General features: G+C 44.9%; 1 protein-coding gene across 1 annotated transcript in view; it reads right to left on the bottom strand.

Moving 5' to 3' along the window:
• LOC124619556 (putative helicase MOV-10) overlaps positions 1-19,030 on the bottom strand; it is a 343,693-nt gene that overhangs the window by 220,367 nt on the left and 104,296 nt on the right. Inside the window, exons 5-7 of the mRNA XM_047146034.1 lie at positions 18,452-18,617; positions 14,222-14,376; positions 5,678-5,799 (exon numbers count right to left, since the gene is read on the bottom strand). Coding sequence (XP_047001990.1) covers positions 5,678-5,799; positions 14,222-14,376; positions 18,452-18,617 — 443 coding nt within the window. The remainder of the gene's footprint in view (positions 1-5,677; positions 5,800-14,221; positions 14,377-18,451; positions 18,618-19,030) is intronic.

Raw genomic sequence — 19,030 nt, 5'->3', positions numbered from 1 at the left:
TCAACCAAAAGGGTACATAGCAACTCCACCACACGAGCTGGCTACTGTGCTGGCTATGTATCCTAGCATTAGGCAACGACATGAAGAAAAAGATGGAAGGAACTAGGAGGACACATGCCAGACACACTAAGGTGCTCTTCCCCAAATGGCTCACACTACGGAATAGAAATTTAGTAATGGAGATCAGACCCCATAGGAGGACCAGAGGATGGAAAAAGCCAACATAATCAGAAGGATAGCGAGGCCAACATAAACAAGGACACCAGGAGAGGGAGAGGAGGGGGTGGAGGGGAAGGAGCAAGGACAGGAAAGGAGAGGAAGGGAAAGGGAAAGGAAATGCAGCCCAGGAAAGAAGGAAGGCTGCAATAGCTCGGGGTCCCATGTTCGCCATGCATGAATTGACGGAAGGACCGTGAAAGGGGGGGGGGGGGGGGGGGGGGGCATTCAAAGGCGGGTTGGATCGATCGCTGAACTAAATGTCAATGACTGAGGTGATGCCGAAATTTTCAGCACCTGTCAAGCCAAAAGTATATGTCGTCAGCCTCTGCACACAGACTCAAAACTGGGCTGGTCTGAGAGGCTCCAGTCGATATCCGAATAGCGTCATGGTGGACAGCATCCAACATCCTGAGGTAGGAATGACGGGCCAATTTGTAGACCACCATGCCATAATCTAAGTGTAATCGGACAAATGCCTTATAAAACTGCAGAAGGTGGACCTGTCAGTTCCCCCATGTTTTTCCGCTAAGGCATTTCAAAGTATTGAATGACTGGAAGCCCTTTGTTTGTAGGTCTTTCAGGTGTGAGAGCCCAGTTAATTTCAAGTCAAATAATAAACCCAAAAAGTGTACAGTCCTTGAAAACGTAAAATATTGTCCCCCACAGTGAGCACTGGTTGGTTACAATTCTGCCGAACAAGGTTAAAATTGACACATGTAGTCTTCTCGAGTGAGAACCGAAAACCAATTGTCCAGGTCCACGTCTCTAGCCTCCGAATGGTCAGCTGTAGCTGCCTCTTCATAGTTGTAAGATCACAGGAAGAGTAGAAGATTGCAAAGTCATCTACAAACAAAGAGCATTTGGCAAGGCTCTTGACTGCACAGGAAATTCCATTGATAGAAATGGAAAACAATGTGACACTGATGACACTGCCCTGGGGGGCCCCATTCTCCTGAACATAGCAGTAAGACGTGACATCACCACTGCAATAACGAAAATGCCAGTCCTCGAGAAAGGCTTGGATCAGAAGTGACAGGCGTCCACGTAGTCCCCATTCGTGAAGTCGGCAAAGAATGTCGTCCCTCCAAGTAGTCTCATATGCTTTTTGAGGTCAAAACCACACAAACCAAATAGTTTTGGCATAAGAAGGACTCCTGTATCGCAATCTCCAGTAGAATTAAGGATGGAACAGTAGCACCTGAAACTGCACTGGGAGCGGCTCAGGTGATGAGGCGGAACTTGACCACGCTACTCCAGTAACCGTTAGGGGCGCTACAATTCTTGCCTGGTTTTCAGAATTGGAATTAATATTAATAAATGAAAAGCACTAATTTTCTTTCTTTCTACAATTAAATGTCTTCAGACATTAAATGTCTGAAGATGGCCTTGTAGGCCGAAAACCGGTTAACACAATAAAAGTAATATTGTACAACAAAACCAAACTGGTGCTTTTAATTTATTATAATGTTGTTCTACCAAGAACCGATGGAAGATTCTGTTAACATGGAATTAATATTGCCTCCTTCTAAGCCATGGGTTACTGTCTATCAAACAGGAAGTGAGGGGGGGAATTGCTGAAGGAGAGCACTTACAGCAGCAGATGTAGGTGACCTGTCAGGAGGCCAACATGAAGATGCCACTGGAAGCCCTCAAAGGGCTGACCCAGTTCCGACAAAGCACAGAACTCAAAAAGGGTTGGTAAGTGAGCATCAGTAAAATGAGATTCCTGGAGAAAGACACAAGCTGCTGAGTGAAAGGTAATAAGGGATTAAAACTCTGGGAGGTGACGGTAGTATCCATTACAGTTCCATTTAATAAGCAAGTGGTGCGTATCCAAATGAGAGGTGAGCAGGATGGAGCCAATCACACCACCAGGTCACCATCCGTCAGCAACAAGGACTGGGTGACATCCATAAATACACAAGACTCATGTTGAGAGGGGGGAGATGGCACCTCATGGTACACCAGGGGAGATTTGTCCTGAGACTTATTCTTCTTCTTCTCCTCCTCTTTCATTGGTTGAGCAGAGTAGGACACAGAGGGAGAGCAGGCTTCTGCAAGATCCGGAACTGAAAGACAGTGGGAGACCTTGGGCACACAGACTGTGTGTCCTGTGGCCAAGTTGTGGTAGGAGGTCGCCTGCTTGACACACATCAGGCAAAGGGGTCCTGGGAGGGAGACCCATCACCGGCAGATACCAAAGGAGAGGAGCATTTCTTCAGCAGGGGAGGGGAGCAACATCCAGAGTGTGCAAATGCAGGGAAGGGGGAGAGGATACGGGGACGGGACTGGGGTAAAGAAGAGGGGTGAGGGGAAAGGATGTAACAGAAGTGAAAGTAGAAGTTACCAACACAGGGCGAAGTCTGTCATTTTTCTGACAAGCCTCAGTTAAGGAGAGTGATGGTCGTGATAATTTACACACACAGATGGCAAAACTCGGGAGCTCCCCTCATGGAATCGGCGTCCACAGTTACCACACAGAAGGTCTGTGGTACATCGGGAAGACATACGCCCGAAACGCAAGCACTGAGAACACTCAGTAAGTAATGGAATGTACGGCTTCTCATCACACTGATAACACATAACCTTGACCTTCACTGGGAGTATACCCCCTCGAAAGCCATAATAAAGGGGCCAGTATTGTTGCGATTGCCCTTACGACCTTTCCGCACACACTAAACAAAATGAATGCCCTGTTGTTCCAGACTGGCCCAGATTTCATCATTAGTTTGAAGGATAAGGTCCCAATGAAAACGGCTCCTTGGACCATATTCAAAGACTGGTGAGATGTAACAGACAATGTGATGTTGCCAAGGTGATCAGAGCACGAAGTGCTGCGGATTGGATTTCAGAAGCAGTTCTGATCAACAGGGAACCCGAAAACATGTTACTGAGAGACTCCACTTCAGCACACTTTTCTTCAATATTTTCCACAAAAAGTAACAGCTTTATGGTGGTGAATGTGTCCCCGTCCAGCCTAGTACAGACCAAGTAGTGGGGAAAGTGTTCCACCCCAATCCAGCTAGCCTATCTCTTCTCCCTGGGTGCAGCCAGGGAAGGGAAGGTCACAGGGTTATAATAAGTGGCATTCAATGATCTGTTACCAATTGAAGAGATGGTTGCAGAAGAATGGCCAGATCTGTGGAGGTCAATAGGCTTCATATGCAAAGCATGTGTCCTGATACCACCCACTCCGATCAGGGCTCTCGAGATGGGCACCACCCAGCCACCGCAAGCGCCGTCTAGCATGGCCGCCTTTGTGAGGGTTCTGCTGGCCCGGAATGACAAGCAACCCCTCCTAGTCATATATGAGGAGACAGATCAGATATCAGATGTGTGATCCCTGTGTAGTCAGGGGCCACAGCCAGATGGGTACGTAATAGCCTCACCACACTGACTGGCTACACATACTGGTTACTAGTGGGACAGATGGAGAGTACGGAAGGAAAGGAAGAGGGGAAGAAAGGGATGAGAGCAATCCATGCTGTAGATGCAAGGGAGAGAGAGCTCCCCCAAATGGCTCACACCAAAGAAAGAAAAATGCCAAAAAGGATGGATGAAAGAGAAAAGGCAAGGGAAACTAAACTGCAAAGAATACAGGATATCAGGTGGATAACCAGGTCGACATAAGTATGAACACTGAAAGAGGGAAAGGAGCAAGGATGGAGGTGGGAGGGGCATGGGGAAGGAAACGCAGCCTGGGAAGCAAGAATGGGAGCAATGGCCCAGGCCCTGTAGGTGCAACACACAAACTCACGAAAGCTCCCTGGGGTTAAAGAAAAAAAGCATTCAGGGAAAGACAGCGATACAGCAATATAAGTCACTTTGGAAGCCAAGATTACATGACTATGGGAAAAACGCAATGAAATATGAAATAAAAGATTATCTGAATGACTTTGCATATAAAAAACTCTCAACAACCTTTTTGTAAAATTACAAGCAAGGGCAGCAACATTAAGAGTGCCATGGGAATTCCATTGTTTAAGTGGAGGGAGCAAATAGATGGAATGAGTATACTGAAGGCCTCTATAAGGGGGAGCATGGAAAGAGGATTATCATAGATAAAAAGAACATTCCTGGCCACGAGAATTTTACTAGTATCAAACACTGGCCTTAACTTGTGCAATGAATTCCTGAGAATTTATGTCTTGAGGACTGTGGAGAAACCAAGAAAACAAGACAATGTAAGCGTATGACATGGTGCTAGAGAAGGATGTTAAAAATTAGATGAGGATGTTCTCCACAGAATTAGTGACTGAGGGAACATTTGAAAAACACTGAAAACAAGAAGAAAGAGGATGATAAGACATTTGTTAATATATCACGGAATAACTTCCACTGTATTACAGGGAGCAATAGAGGAATAAAATTTTGGACGGACAAGAGACATTGAGGATGTTGAGTGTAAGCACTACTGCGAGATGAAGGGTATGCAGAAAACCAGTCACAAGAGCGATTTTTAAAAAGTAACCTTGGGAGGTTATCCTGTTTGAGAAACCCAATAAGAAACACTAATAAAATAATTTATGCAAATATTTTGCAACCACCACTTAACTGATGAGTCAACAGTATTCACAACTGTCAGCACCTGCCTTCTTTTTAATTGGAATCACATTATTCTAAAGTTTGATGGTATTTCACCTGTCTGCTGTATGCTGTACACCAGGTGAAACAGTTTTGTGTTGTCTGGCTCTCTCAAGGGCTCCAAAATAAAACTGAAGTAATGCCGTCTATCCTGTGAACTTATTTCTACACAGGCCTACTGTTCCTCTGTCAAACTCTTCTCACAGTATAATATACTCTATCTCGTCCTCACCTAATTCCTATTCTCCTTCTATAATGTTGTCTTAAGTTTCATTGTCCTTGTAAAAATCTTTCCACCTTTCAGCTTGCTCTTATTTGCTTAGAGTCTATCTTGTCATAGAGCTCTTAGTAGTCATACAGTTACTTCTGTTTTCTCTAAAAATCTCTTTCTTGCTGCAGGTTGCATCTTTCCCCTAGTCATGCATATTCCAGCGGCCTAGCAGTTGTTCTCTAGCTAGTCCCAATTAACCATTTTTGTACTTTGTCAATCTCATTTTTTCAACATCTGTATTTCAGTCTGCCTGCTTTATTAAATGCAATTTTATATTTTCTCCTTTTGTCAGTTAAATCCAATATCTCCTGTATTATCCAGGGATTTCTACTGTGACTTGTCTTAACGTATTTGATGTTTGTTGCCCTCACTCTTCTTCTCTCAAAGCTACCAATTTGTCTTCTACAACATATAACTAATGTGGAGTTTTAAGATGCACATATGCATGTTTATCAAAATGTATAAACTAAAACTCTTTATGATAAGTAGCAGATGAAGATAATGAGAATTAAAGTGAATAGAACTGATAACTGTACAAAAGTAGAGTGGTTTAGTTTCCCAGACTTCAATCATCACAAAAAAAAGGGCAAGGGCCTGGCATACCCATTAGGCCAAGTCCCCTCCACTGTGGCCTCCACATCATCCCACTCCAATCGCCGGAATGGGCTTGGTTCGTGAGGTATGACATCTGGAGGCACGTTGTCTTCATCCTGGACATTAATCACCTGCAACAAAATTAAATTTTAATTATGTTGAAGTATTTAGTACAGGAATGAGAACTACAACAAAGCTTCAGACTCATTTGGACCATAGATATCGGAACAAGTCAGTCACACAACAGGATTTCTTTACAAATTATTACATTTCTATTCCAGCAGAAATATGAAGTAGGAAACAGAGCACTTCTCAAAACTTTAACAAAATTTTACGAAATTCCAGTCTCACTTTTGCCTCTTCACATTCCTATGTTTTGACAAGGGTGGGGGAGAGAGCGAGAGAGAGTCCGGGGGGGAGGGGGGTAGAGTGGGAGGGGGTAGAGTGGGAGGGGGGTAGAAGGGGGGTTGAGTGGGGGGCAGGGGGTAGAGGGGGTAGAGGGGGTAGAGTGGGGGTGGGTAGGCTGGGGTGTGAGGGGGTAGAGTGGGGGGTAGAGTGGTGGGGGGGGGGGGGGTGGTAGAGTGTGTCGGGGGGGGTGGGGGGGTAGAGTGGGTCGGGGGGGGGGGGGGGGGGTAGAGTAGGTCGGGGGGACGGGGGTAGAAGGGGGGGTTGAGTGGGGGGCAGGGGTAGAGTGGGGGTGGGTAGGCTGGGGTGTGAGGGGGTAGAGTGGGGGGGGGTAGAGGGGGGTTAGTGTGGGGGGGTGGGGAGGTAGAGTGGGTGGGGGGAGGGGGGAGGGGTAGAGTGGGTCGGGGGGGGGGGGGGGGGGGGTAGAGTGGGTTGGGCGGGGGGGTAGAGCGGGTCGGGGGGGGGGGGGTAGAGCGGGTCGGGGGGGGGGGGTAGAGCGGGTCGGGGGGGGGGGGGGTAGAGAGGGTCGGGGGGGGGGGGGTAGAGCGGGTCGGGGGGGGGGGGGGTAGAGCGGGTCGGGGGGGGGGGGTAGAGCGGGTCGGGGGGGGGGGGGGTAGAGCGGGTCGGGGTGGTGGTAGAGCGGGTCGGGGTGGTGGTAGAGCGGGTCGGGGTGGTGGTAGAGCGGGTCGGGGTGGTGGTAGAGCGGGTCGGGGTGGTGGTAGAGCGGGTCGGGGTGGTGGTAGAGCGGGTCGGGGTGGTAGAGCGGGTGGTAGAGCGGGTGGTAGAGCGGGTGGTAGAGCGGGTGGTAGAGCGGGTGGTAGAGCGGGTGGTAGAGCGGGTGGTAGTGCGGGTGGTAGAGCGGGTGGTAGAGCGGGTGGTAGAGCGGGTGGTAGAGCGGGTGGTAGAGCGGGTGGTAGAGCGGGTGGTAGAGCGGGTGGTAGAGCGGGTGGTAGAGCGGGTGGTAGAGCGGGTGGTAGAGCGGGTGGTAGAGCGGGTGGTAGAGCGGGTGGTAGAGCGGGTGGTAGAGCGGGTGGTAGAGCGGGTGGTAGAGCGGGTGGTAGAGCGGGTGGTAGAGCGGGTGGTAGAGCGGGTGGTAGAGCGGGTGGTAGAGCGGGTGGTAGAGCGGGTGGTAGAGCGGGTGGTAGAGCGGGTGGTAGAGCGGGTGGTAGAGCGGGTGGTAGAGCGGGTGGTAGAGCGGGTGGTAGAGCGGGTGGTAGAGCGGGTGGTAGAGCGGGTGGTAGAGCGGGTGGTAGAGCGGGTGGTAGAGCGGGTGGTAGAGCGGGTGGTAGAGCGGGTGGTAGAGCGGGTGGTAGAGCGGGTGGTAGAGCGGGTGGTAGAGCGGGTGGTAGAGCGGGTGGTAGAGCGGGTGGTAGAGCGGGTGGTAGAGCGGGTGGTAGAGCGGGTGGTAGAGCGGGTGGTAGAGCGGGTGGTAGAGCGGGTGGTAGAGCGGGTGGTAGAGCGGGTGGTAGAGCGGGTGGTAGAGCGGGTGGTAGAGCGGGTGGTAGAGCGGGTGGTAGAGCGGGTGGTAGAGCGGGTGGTAGAGCGGGTGGTAGAGCGGGTGGTAGAGCGGGTGGTAGAGCGGGTGGTAGAGCGGGTGGTAGAGCGGGTGGTAGAGCGGGTGGTAGAGCGGGTGGTAGAGCGGGTGGTAGAGCGGGTGGTAGAGCGGGTGGTAGAGCGGGTGGTAGAGCGGGTGGTAGAGCGGGTGGTAGAGCGGGTGGTAGAGCGGGTGGTAGAGCGGGTGGTAGAGCGGGTGGTAGAGCGGGTGGTAGAGCGGGTGGTAGAGCGGGTGGTAGAGCGGGTGGTAGAGCGGGTGGTAGAGCGGGTGGTAGAGCGGGTGGTAGAGTGGGGGGAGAGGATGACGAGGCTGGGGCTAGGAAGAGGTTGGCAGGGGAAAGGATGAAACAGATGCAAAAGTTGAAGAAAGTGACATCAGATGGAGTGACTCATATTTTTGGTGAGCCTCACAGTAAGATAGGTGATCCAGGGACTTGCACACTTGGACCTTCTTTTCTCTCCTGTAAGCTGGCCAGTCAGGCAGACGAGAAGAATAGTGGTCACGAAAATTGACACACACATGGATTGGAACACAGTCACCACACAGAGGGTCAGCCATGCAGCAGAAGACATATGCCCAAAATGCAGGAACCAAAAGCACCTCACATGGTGGGACATGTCGCTTCACATCAATATGTAGCACATAACCTTGACCTTCTCTGTGAGGGTATCCACTCAAAAAGCCAGAATGAAGGCGCCGATATCAGTGTGGTTGTCTTTGCGACCCTTCTGCATGCATCAAACAAATTGAACACAGCATCGCTACAGATTAGCCCAGAGTTCCTGTTTGCAGGATGAGGTCCCTATGAAAAAATTCTCCCTGTGCCATATTCAGGGATTGGTGAGGGGTAATGGACTCTGGGACATTCCAAGATGATCACAGGCATAAAGAGTTGCAGACTGGGTGGCAGAAGAAGCTTTGATCAACAAGGAGTCCGAGCCCATCTTACTGAGAGACTCCACTTCACCAAACTTGTCCCAGATATTCTCCACAGAGAACAATGGTTTTGAGGTGGTGAATTTGTCCCCGTCCGCCCTAGTACAGACGAGGTAGTGAGGAAAGTGTTTCATTCCAAGATGGCAAGTCTGGCCCTCCTTTCAAGGTGTATCCAGGGAACGGAAGGATGCCAGGTCATACGAAGCAGAATTCAATGCTCTTTCACCTATCGAAGAGACTGCCATTTGAGAATGGCCCGATTTTTGTAGCTTGATGAGCTTCATGCACCAAGCACCCATTCTGATGAGGCATGGGTGGCACCCAGTCACATCAAGGGCCGCCTGGCATGGTGGCCGTTGCCGGGAGTTCAGATGCTACAGGAAGACAAGCAACCACTTCTTGGCATACATGGGAGGGAACAGCTCAGGCATCAGTAGTATGATCCCCGTGTTATCAGGGGGGCTCAGTCAGATGGGTACATAACAGCCCCACCACATTGAATGGCTACATGGGCTGCTGACATAGCAGGGTGGAGGGGAGCTATGGTCCAGGGAAGTGGAGATCAAACCTCAGGCGGAGATCTAAATGCCAAAAAGAAAGAAAGTGCAGAAGCAAGTGGAACAAAACTCCAAGCAAACAGAGAGGGGAAGGAGGGGACAGCACAGAAGTCACGAAAATGCAGCCAGGGAAGGAAGAATGGGCTGCAACAGTTCAGGGCCCTGTGTCATGTGTGAACTCACGAAAGAACAGTGAGCTTCCTTGAGGAAGAGTGAAGAGCCTGCTGGATTTCTGGAATGGGATCACTATGGAAGGGTTTGTTGGTGGACGTATCTGACAGCTGGCAGAGCCCTTCTGCCAGGTAATTGTTGTAGTTCAAAACAACAGTGGTAGAAGCTTTGTCAGCAAGTAGGATTTATAAGGTCAGGATCAGCTTTTAGGTGATGGATGGCAGTTCTTTCTGAGAAAGTAAGGTTGGTTTACATGTTGAGGGATTTGGGCAATGATGGTGAGCCAAGGTTTTAGGTTAAGAAATTCTGGAAAGTTAAAAGGCAGTAGTTTGGGGAAAGTGGGGGGCGGGGGGGGGGGGGGGGGGAGATCACAGTTGGATGGAGGAATGAACTGAGTCAGGCAGAGTTCAACATTGGTCTTTGTTTGAGACTGATGGGTAGGGTTGGTGGGCAAAACAGTGTTTCCACTGTAGGTACCGGCAGAAGGAGAGAAGGTCTTTAACAAGTCATGCATGATTGAATTTGGGAGTGGAGTGAAAGGTAGGGCCTTTGGAAAGGACTGATTCTTCTGCAGGTCTAAGGCTTTTGAAGAAAGGTTCACGACTGTGTTTCGGGTCTGTTAAGATTCTTGTTTCTGCCTGGTGGTGGGAGTGAGTTTTTGAGAATGGGGTAAATGATGTAGGTCAGAGACAATATTTGTCAGCTATTAGGAGACGTGGGCAAGATTTGGAGGTGGTTGTAGAGATGGTGGATAGTGGAAGTCCAAGGAAGTGAACAGAGTGGCATTGTGCACACTGCTGTAGTTCCTGCAGGGCAAGTGTTCCAGTGTGTGTTATGGGTTCCAGGAATTTGGGATTGCTGAGCTGGAGAATTTTGCAGATGGAGAGAAGGTACTGCAAGGAGTTTGGACCCAAATGATATGGTTTTGCAAGACTACGTTGTTGAGGGTTAAGGGTTGGCTGAATCTGGACTGATGAAGGTCACGGTGGGAGGAAAGGTAGTAGCCAGAGAAGTGTAATTTGATGGCAATCCCATTCACTTCACTAGGTCCTACTCGACCCAAAAAAGCCACATTCCTTGATGTTGACCTCTACAGCAAAGATGGTGACATCAGTACCTCTGTCCATATCAAATCTACCTACCATCCTACCTACCTACCAAACACTAGCAAAACCTTCACTTCAACAACTGACACCCATTCCATACCAAGAAGTCTTTCCATACAGCCTAGCCAACCATGGCCACCTCATCTCTAGTGACAAGCAGTCCCTCTCAAAATATACTGATGTTTTCACAGAGGCCTTCACAGACTGTAGTTACCCTCTCAACCTTGTACAAAAACAAATCACCTGTGCCTTATCTTTCCATTAACCACCACCTCCCAAAGTCCCACCATATTCCCACATAGGGGCCTTCCCCTTGTGACTTCGTACCACCCAGGACTGGAGCAAAGGAATTAGTTTCCACCAGAGTTTTGGCTGCTTTCTTCATGCCCTGAATGAGAAATGTCCTACCCACTATCCTTCCCATATCTCTCACAGTGGTATTCCGCCGCCCAATAAACTTACACAGTTTCCCTGTCCATCCCTACAAAACCTCTGCTCCCAACCCTGTGCCTCATGGCTCAGATCCCTGTAATAGATTAATATGCAAGACCTGTCCCATACATCCGACCACCACCACCACTACCAATCCCACCAAATGCCTGTCATCTGAACATTAACCGGAATGCAACGGCCCCATTTACTCTCTTTCATATTAGTTGACAGTCATAAATAAATGCTTTGCTTGTCACGGTTAACTGCTCCTCCTCCAGAAGTGTCTAAACTTACTTTCTGAGATACATACTTGTCATTAAAAACTACCCTATTCTTCCCTTGGGCTTCCAACCAATTCTCAGTTCCTAGTATGATGTGAAGGTGACTGCTTTCACACGAAAAGTGATCTCTGGGATGCTACAGTGAATACTTTGCACTTAACCCATGTTTTGAGATTCTCAGTCACACTATTTGTTGTCCAGTTTATTGAAATGCCGCATTTATACAGTGCTGATTTTCTTACTGTGGTGTAACATGTTGATTCTGTGGAATATTATCTACCACTTCTAACCACTAATGCCAACAAAAGAAGTTCATTGAAACTGGAGATGTTTTTCAGGCAATTGTTATGTGTGGAACATCTCACTGTGCATGCTCTGGTTTGCCATATGTGCAGATTTGGTCTAATAAGTGTCAGCTGAGAACACTGACAAAGTACAATGGTGAGCAAGCATCTCTTTCTGCTGTGGAGGCCTGCTTATGCTTTCAAGACGTTCCTTGGCAGCCTCGGAGCAGAGGGTGTGGGTAACAATGCCAATGCCAGAACAGTTGAAGATGATAGGTGGAAACTGTCATTCTCTACTGTCAAGTTAGTACAGCAGTACACATTATGATCTACTGTGAGCTGCAAGTTGCGAGGGATCTTTATCATCCACAGTTGCAAATGAATTTGTACACAGGAAACATCGTTTTTATAATATTGAAGGGTACTGCAAAACTGATTATATCATTTTAGTTGCTCGAAACATCTCAAGACGACTAATATAGCAGTTATGAGCTCGAAATCTTAACTACTGTTAACATTTTAAGTCCTAAGAGCATTTACTAGAAAATAAATTTTAAAATTGTAATGGATTGTGCTACATTCCAAAAGACTTTGAACAATGGGGTATCGTCTCAGTTGTGAAACTGGATTCGTGATTTCCTGTCAGGAAGGTCACAGTTCGTAGTAATAGATGGCAAATCATCGAGTAAAACTGAAGTGATATCAGGTGTTCCCCAGGGAAGCGTCCTGGGACCTCTGCTGTTCCTGATCTATATGAATGACCTGGGGACAAACTGAGCAGTTCTCTTAGGCTGTTCACAGATGATGCTGTAATTTACCGTCTAGTAAGGTCATCCGAAGACCAGTATCAGTTGCAAAGCGATTCAGAAAAGATTGCTGTATGGTGTGGCAGGTGGCAGTTGACGCTAAATAATGAAAAGTGTGAGGTGATCCACATGAGTTCCAAAAGAAATCCGTTGGAATTCGATTACTCAAGAAATAGTACAATTCTCAAGGCTGTCAATTCACTAAGTACCTGGGTGTTAAAATTACGAACAACTTCAGTTGGAAAGACTAAAGAGACAGTTTACATTACACTCGTTCGTCCTCTGTTAGAATATTGCTGTGCGGTGTGGGATCCTTACCAGGTGGGATTGACAGAGGACATCGAAAGGGTGCAAAAAAGGGCAGCTCGTTTTGTATTATCACATAATAGGGGAGAGAGAGTGGCAGATATGATACGCGAGTTGGGATGGAAGTCATTAAAGAAAAGAAGTTTTTCGTCGCGGCGAGATCTATTTATGAAATTTCAGTCACCAACTTTCTCTTCGGAACGCGAAAATATTTTGTTGAGCCCAACCTACATAGGTAGGAATGATCATCAAAATAAAATAAGAGAAATCAGAGCTCGAACAGAAAGGTGTAGGTGTTCATTTTTCCCGCGCGCTGTTCAGGAGTGGAATGGTAGAGAGATAGTATGATTGTGGTTCGATGAATCCTCTGCCAAGCACTTAAATGTGAATTGCAGAGTAGTCATGTAGATGTAGAATAAGGATTGGTCTGAGAGGACAGCAAGATGAGCTTAAATCTCAGAACAGAATTCTGAAATTGTATAACACCGATTTTGTCGTAACTTGACATTTTTACATGCTTTAAGTTGTCTGAATACATTTTAAGTTTTGCAAATGACTTAATAACAAGAATTAGAAAAGCTCAAGAGGAAGAGGATTTGGTAATGATCAAAAACATCATGGAACGACTTTCTGGCAACTTTGTGGTGAGGGAGACATACTTATTTTTGAGTCCGATCACAGAACAGACTCTTCAGTAATTCCATGCACTATGCGATACGAAATTGTCAAACTTGTGCACTATTAAGTGAACCACAGAGAAAGTAAAATAATAATGTTGTATTCCACATTTGATAAGATGTAACAAGTGATTTCCATTATTTTTAAAACTGTTAAATTAATAAGAAGTCAGGAAAGAAGAAAGATTAGGTACCAAATGTTGTCACAAGGGTCACACTGGACCACTTCTATCAACTCTCAAAGGATACAACCATAACCTAAGTACTACTGATGTGTTTACTCAGTCTGTCTGATTCTGTCCTGTAAAGACTACAAAATCAGTGGAAAAATGAGTTGCAGAAACTGACTACAGGAATCTATTCAAGCAACTACTGATACAGGGACTTGATTCACACAAAAAGTCTGAGGAGTATTGTAGGACAGGAAGAACTGAATACATAATAATAATATTGACAAAACATTCTAAAACAAATGTGCAGAATCTTTCAAGTTCGTGGCACAAATTCAACATACCACAAAAGCAGAAAAAGATTCGTGCTTTTAAGGGGAGTTAAAAATGCACACAAAGACTGATCTTCACATCACACAATTATTAGAAGAAGACATTATAAATCACTTTGAAGAAAACATGCAATAGGTACAAAGTTGGTGGTCTTATGGTCACAAAAGAAACACAAACAATCACAATCAAAGTCCATGACTAAGAATCTCGGCTGCTACCAAGATACAAAAGTCACAACAAATGATACTAGTGACACTTGCTGAGAAGTCTACAACAGGACAGCAACAGCATTAATTTGTAAACACAGTTCAGTCTTAATAGTGTTTCCCTCTCAGTGTTTTAAATGAACATGTTCCTTATCTCACCCTAAAAAGTTCTAATTGAATAACACACAGTCCCAAAAACTTTAGTCTAAAAATGTGGATCTTTTAACAGTGATAACTATAGTTCAGTTATTTTTCTTTTTCTTTAAATTGTCTAAATTCATCCTATTAACATTACAATAATGGTAAAGGAAAAATAACACACACTTACCAGAACACGGACTATATTAAATTTCTTGAGCTCCTGAGAATGCTCCTTCACATCTTTTACAGCCTCTTTACTGTATTCTATTTCAAACTGCACAGGTACTCCGTACGATCCAACACCCTTATTTTCAAAAATAACACTGACAATGTAAGAGCTATCTGTGGAGAAAAAAAAGCAGAAAATGCAAATCTACTTTCATGTAGTTCAAAATTGTATGTCCTATTACTACACAAAGAAAGCATTTTAAGCAACCTGCAAAATTATTTTATTCTGTTTACTGCACACTGCTTTGTATGTAACCTTTCCTCCTCAATGAGAGTAGCACCTGTATTGATATTTACAGGTTTACAAGAATAATTTCAATAAATTCTATACAAAAATAATTTCAAAAATTTTACTATAATTAAATACAGATGTATAAATTTAAAATAATGAAACTACAGCAGACAACCACAACAGAAAGGGACAGGAAAGTTAGGCCGCAAAACGAAAGACGAACAGGATAAAATGCATATCAACAATTCCCTGCTTGCATGCAGTGCATGCATTTTATCACTGAAAAACAAGAGCGTAATATTACTGTAGTCTCTCACTTTCCAAAATCTTGTGCACTGCTTCCCACGTTGCCTGCAGCAGTATTTCTCCATTCTGACTACATGAATGTTGTATTCACAACAAACTGGACGTCATCTGTGATGATGATTTCTTGCATGGAAAAATACATGCAAAAACAACACCACCTTTTTTTTTTTTGCACCTGGTATCTTGTATGCACACTGGGCGAAACATTAGTGATCCCCAGCTAATACTGGTCTATCATCAACTCTTGCCTTCAAATGGGCAAGAAAAGGAGTCCACAAGTTCCTTCAGACATGCCCCAACCAGCTGGAAACGCTCATTAATGCTTATATCCTATGGAGTTACCAAATCACTGGGATGCCGGCTGGTATGTTTCACCCGCTGTTCCAATAGTTCAAGGCATTTTCTATGAAATTAATATCAGATTATTTATTGGACCTGTCAATCCATGAGCATTTGTTGAACCAGGAACATTTGCATGCAGCCTTGTGAACAAGGCTCTAGTCATTTTGAAAAATTGGTTTGTGTACAGCCTAGCCATCATTAAGATGGAGAAAAATGAGCAACACTATCATCGCAAATGTTGAAATAAACATCTTGGTTGATGTTCACAGTAACCTGAATGAGTGAGACCAAGTCACAATACAAAAAATGTCCACAACACAGAACCAGCTATGGTCTGAACTATACTCTTTACACATTCCGAAATGGTCAAGCCAAACTCGTCTCAATGGACTATCTGTAAGCTCGACAGCTCTCATTGATCAAACAGAGGCAAAATCATGACATGATGTACACAGTATATGCCAGAAGTCAGCTACTTCTGAGTGTGTGTGTCATTCGGTCCACTGATGTTCCACTTGTTGCTGTCAGCAGTGATTGTTCACAAGGTACCCGACTCCAAAGATTCACCACTTGCAGTTCCCTTCGCAACATTCATTCGGAAACTGGTCAAGGTAGCCTGGGTTCAGTGACAGCAGAAATTCCTGCTGGGTCTGAAACTGACTGTTGTACACAGTGCACGACATTCGTGTCTATTCCCTGCCATTTAGGAGCTTCCAACTAGCACTGTTCTCATACCATGTTACACCACTACGAGAGATGAGTCATTCCTTGTGGTATGCTGTATCCGCCAGATGTGGTGCAAAGTCATAGCCTTCAGAGGACACCAGATTACAGTCAGGCTCAATGTTTCATTACACGTAGTACAGCCAGTCACTACCTAAATGACGCACATACTAGCAACTATCTTATGCTTGCATAACAAGAAACTCAAACAATCCACAGATCTGCCAATAATTTATATCTGTCACTGCAGAGAGCACTGAGACCTGGAACTACTTGATACATCTGCGAAACAAATGCACATTAATACACCAACCACAATATTTAAGTCGCTGCAGGTAGACGTTCTGCCAGTTCCAGTTGTTCCAATTGCCTACAATTGTCTGTAATGTTCAGAAAGTTCTCATCTGGAGACAGCAGTCACTGACCAGTTCCAGTTGCCTGACAGTTAATGTTGAGTGTCAACAATTAGTCAAAGTGATGGTCAAAGTGTATATATATTGAGAGACAGAACTTTAACTGCAGTACAAACTGATCTTCAGCTAGATCAGTCAGTCACCATATACTGTGTCTGTTCTGAACCTAATCTAACCTTTAAGATCAGTGCCACATCTTCTCTGCAAGCAAAAACTAAGTATTTTTTATGTAAATTATTTTTAATAAATGATTGTTCTTGTCTCTCTTGTGTTGCCAAAGTGATTCTGTTACAGATACACTTCCCTGTGACTTGACTGTGGTAAGTGTGTTTAGGCCGTCTTCTAACAGCTATAGAACTCTAAGCGGCTACCTTTATGTTGAGCACCTACATTATTGGTGAATATGCTGCCTTCTAAATATGTTGGCTAGTCTTGATCCACAGACAAACCGGGCAATGTATTCCACTGTGTTTCAATTGGCGTGAACATACGCGCACACAGCCACGAACACATGGCACCAGTTATATGCCACCTGCCGTGCTCCAAAGTTGTCACTGTGCCCTCTGAAGGAAGTGATCAATATTGTAGAGTTGTGATCTCATAATAACTGATGCGTTATCACCTCCATATTAGTATTATAAATGTGAAAGTAGCTCTGTTACACTTTCACAACCAAACCACTGAATGGATATCCGTGAAATTAGGTGCAAGACACCTTGAACCCTGAGGAAGGACACAGGCTACCTTACGGAGTGTGTAGGACAACATATTTACTGATTTTAAGAATATTATGCAAATCAAGGAAAAATATTTATTCTTCGATAAAGCTATTTACTCCTTCACTTTTGAACTTCATCATATTTGTGAAAATGCTTTTGTTGGTTGATATGTTCTATACAATACTTATTCAATTCTCGGTGTGTCTTAATCCGTACTTCTGTACTAATACCAGTACGCTACTACTAATTGTGAAAGCAACTCTGTCTGTTACGTTTTCACGACTATGCCGCTGAACCAATTGTGATGAAATTTGGTGTACAGATAACTTGAATTCTAAGGAAGAGCACAGGCTACTTTACAAAGTTTTATCTTTTTGGGTATTATTAAAACTTTTAAATATTGGTATACATGCGTGGGATGCATATAATGCTGGTGCACTTGTCAGTGGCTCATGGAGTTTATAGATCAGTGGCAATGCAAACGGTTTATGATATTGAGTTGCTACACCACCTGGCATTGCTGGAGACTTTTGGTGAAGATACAATAAAACTGGATGGTAAAACCAAAAACAATATTTAAAACTATTACAATAAGCCTTGAAAACATAAGTCTGACTTAGCATGTAATTCTAACAGAGCTCAAGCTGTGAAAGTTACTTGACTCCAGAAAACCTCAGAGCAATCACATTTCTGCTGGAACTTTGATGCAGAATGTCAGAGCTACAGAGATACAACAGCAGTCACAAGCCCGTTGCATTTTAGATGCTGAGTGTCACACACCTCTTACAGCTCTGTAGATGTCTGAAGACTCACAATGATGGCATCATTTAAAGGCTGCATTACAGAGTTATACCTTTACATATGGAATGTGGGAGACCTTTGGAGAGGCTGCTTTTTATTATGACCTATTAACTATGTTTGCCATAAAACAGTCATCGTAGGGGGAAGGATAAAAGAATTTAGGCACTATAATGCATTAAAATGGAGGGAAGAAACTTTTGGTATGTGTTGCTTTGGTGGCAACATCTCTCACAGTACTTGGTGAGCCAGAGCAGCCCTAAAAACAAATTCTGCATGAATGTAATGAATGAAGGTATATTTTAAATATAACTAGAAAATATAATGCATGCTTTCAGATTCGACATAAAGCAAAAAAATAGAAACACATTCACTATGTACCCACATACCCACAATGCACATATTTTTTTATACAAACATTTCTACATCACTATATACACAGACATCTTGTAAAACTACTAGCTTACATATCCACTACAGCTCATCATTACAAAACTACTGATATGTGAGCGAAGCAGTGGGTAACAGCTAGTGCAGACTCCGAATGGCTATATATCAACTACCATCCACAACATAGCTAAGTAATAACTTATCTTATGTAGCCCATCAAACACAATGTGCTACAGAAATTTAAAATATGTACTTCAGAATCTTACCTGGATGAATACGGAGAACAACCTGGCCTGCAACGAGGCCCTTTTCATCTTTTGTGTTGAAGACATCATAAGGATGCAATAAATATGCATCTCTGACACATATCGCTTCCTTCCAAGTATTTTTGACAATAAAATCGAACACAATGTGAGACACATCTGTACTCACCTGAAAAGAAAGCAATTTCATGAAAAATGGTAATAAAAATCCTTGATTATGAATGTACTTTTACAGTTCAAACACAAGATCCCGATCAACTTTGGGAACAATACTGCACATTGTAAGCCAGCAGTCTTCACTGCCTCCACCAAACACCTCTACAAACTGAGGATGGCCTCTGAATCTAAGTGGCAGACATCACTTGACCCGATATGAGCCACAACTTGCAGACAACTAAATCCTGAAGGCTCAACAGATGAAGGCAGAGCCACTTCCACATCTCAGATGAGGGAAATGCAAAATGGCTAAGCAGGAATGGCTAGAAGACATTTGTGAATTTGTATAAACATGCATGGATAGGGAAAAGATCCTCAGAAAATTGAAAGTAGAGATTTGATGTATTCATCCACAAACTGCCCACC

Source organism: Schistocerca americana, chromosome 6 (assembly GCF_021461395.2).
Source record: "Schistocerca americana isolate TAMUIC-IGC-003095 chromosome 6, iqSchAmer2.1, whole genome shotgun sequence".
In the NCBI taxonomy this organism is placed as follows: Eukaryota; Metazoa; Arthropoda; class Insecta; order Orthoptera; family Acrididae; genus Schistocerca; species Schistocerca americana.
Note: the sequence above shows the minus strand (reverse complement) of the source record. Positions and strands in the feature narration are given on the sequence as shown.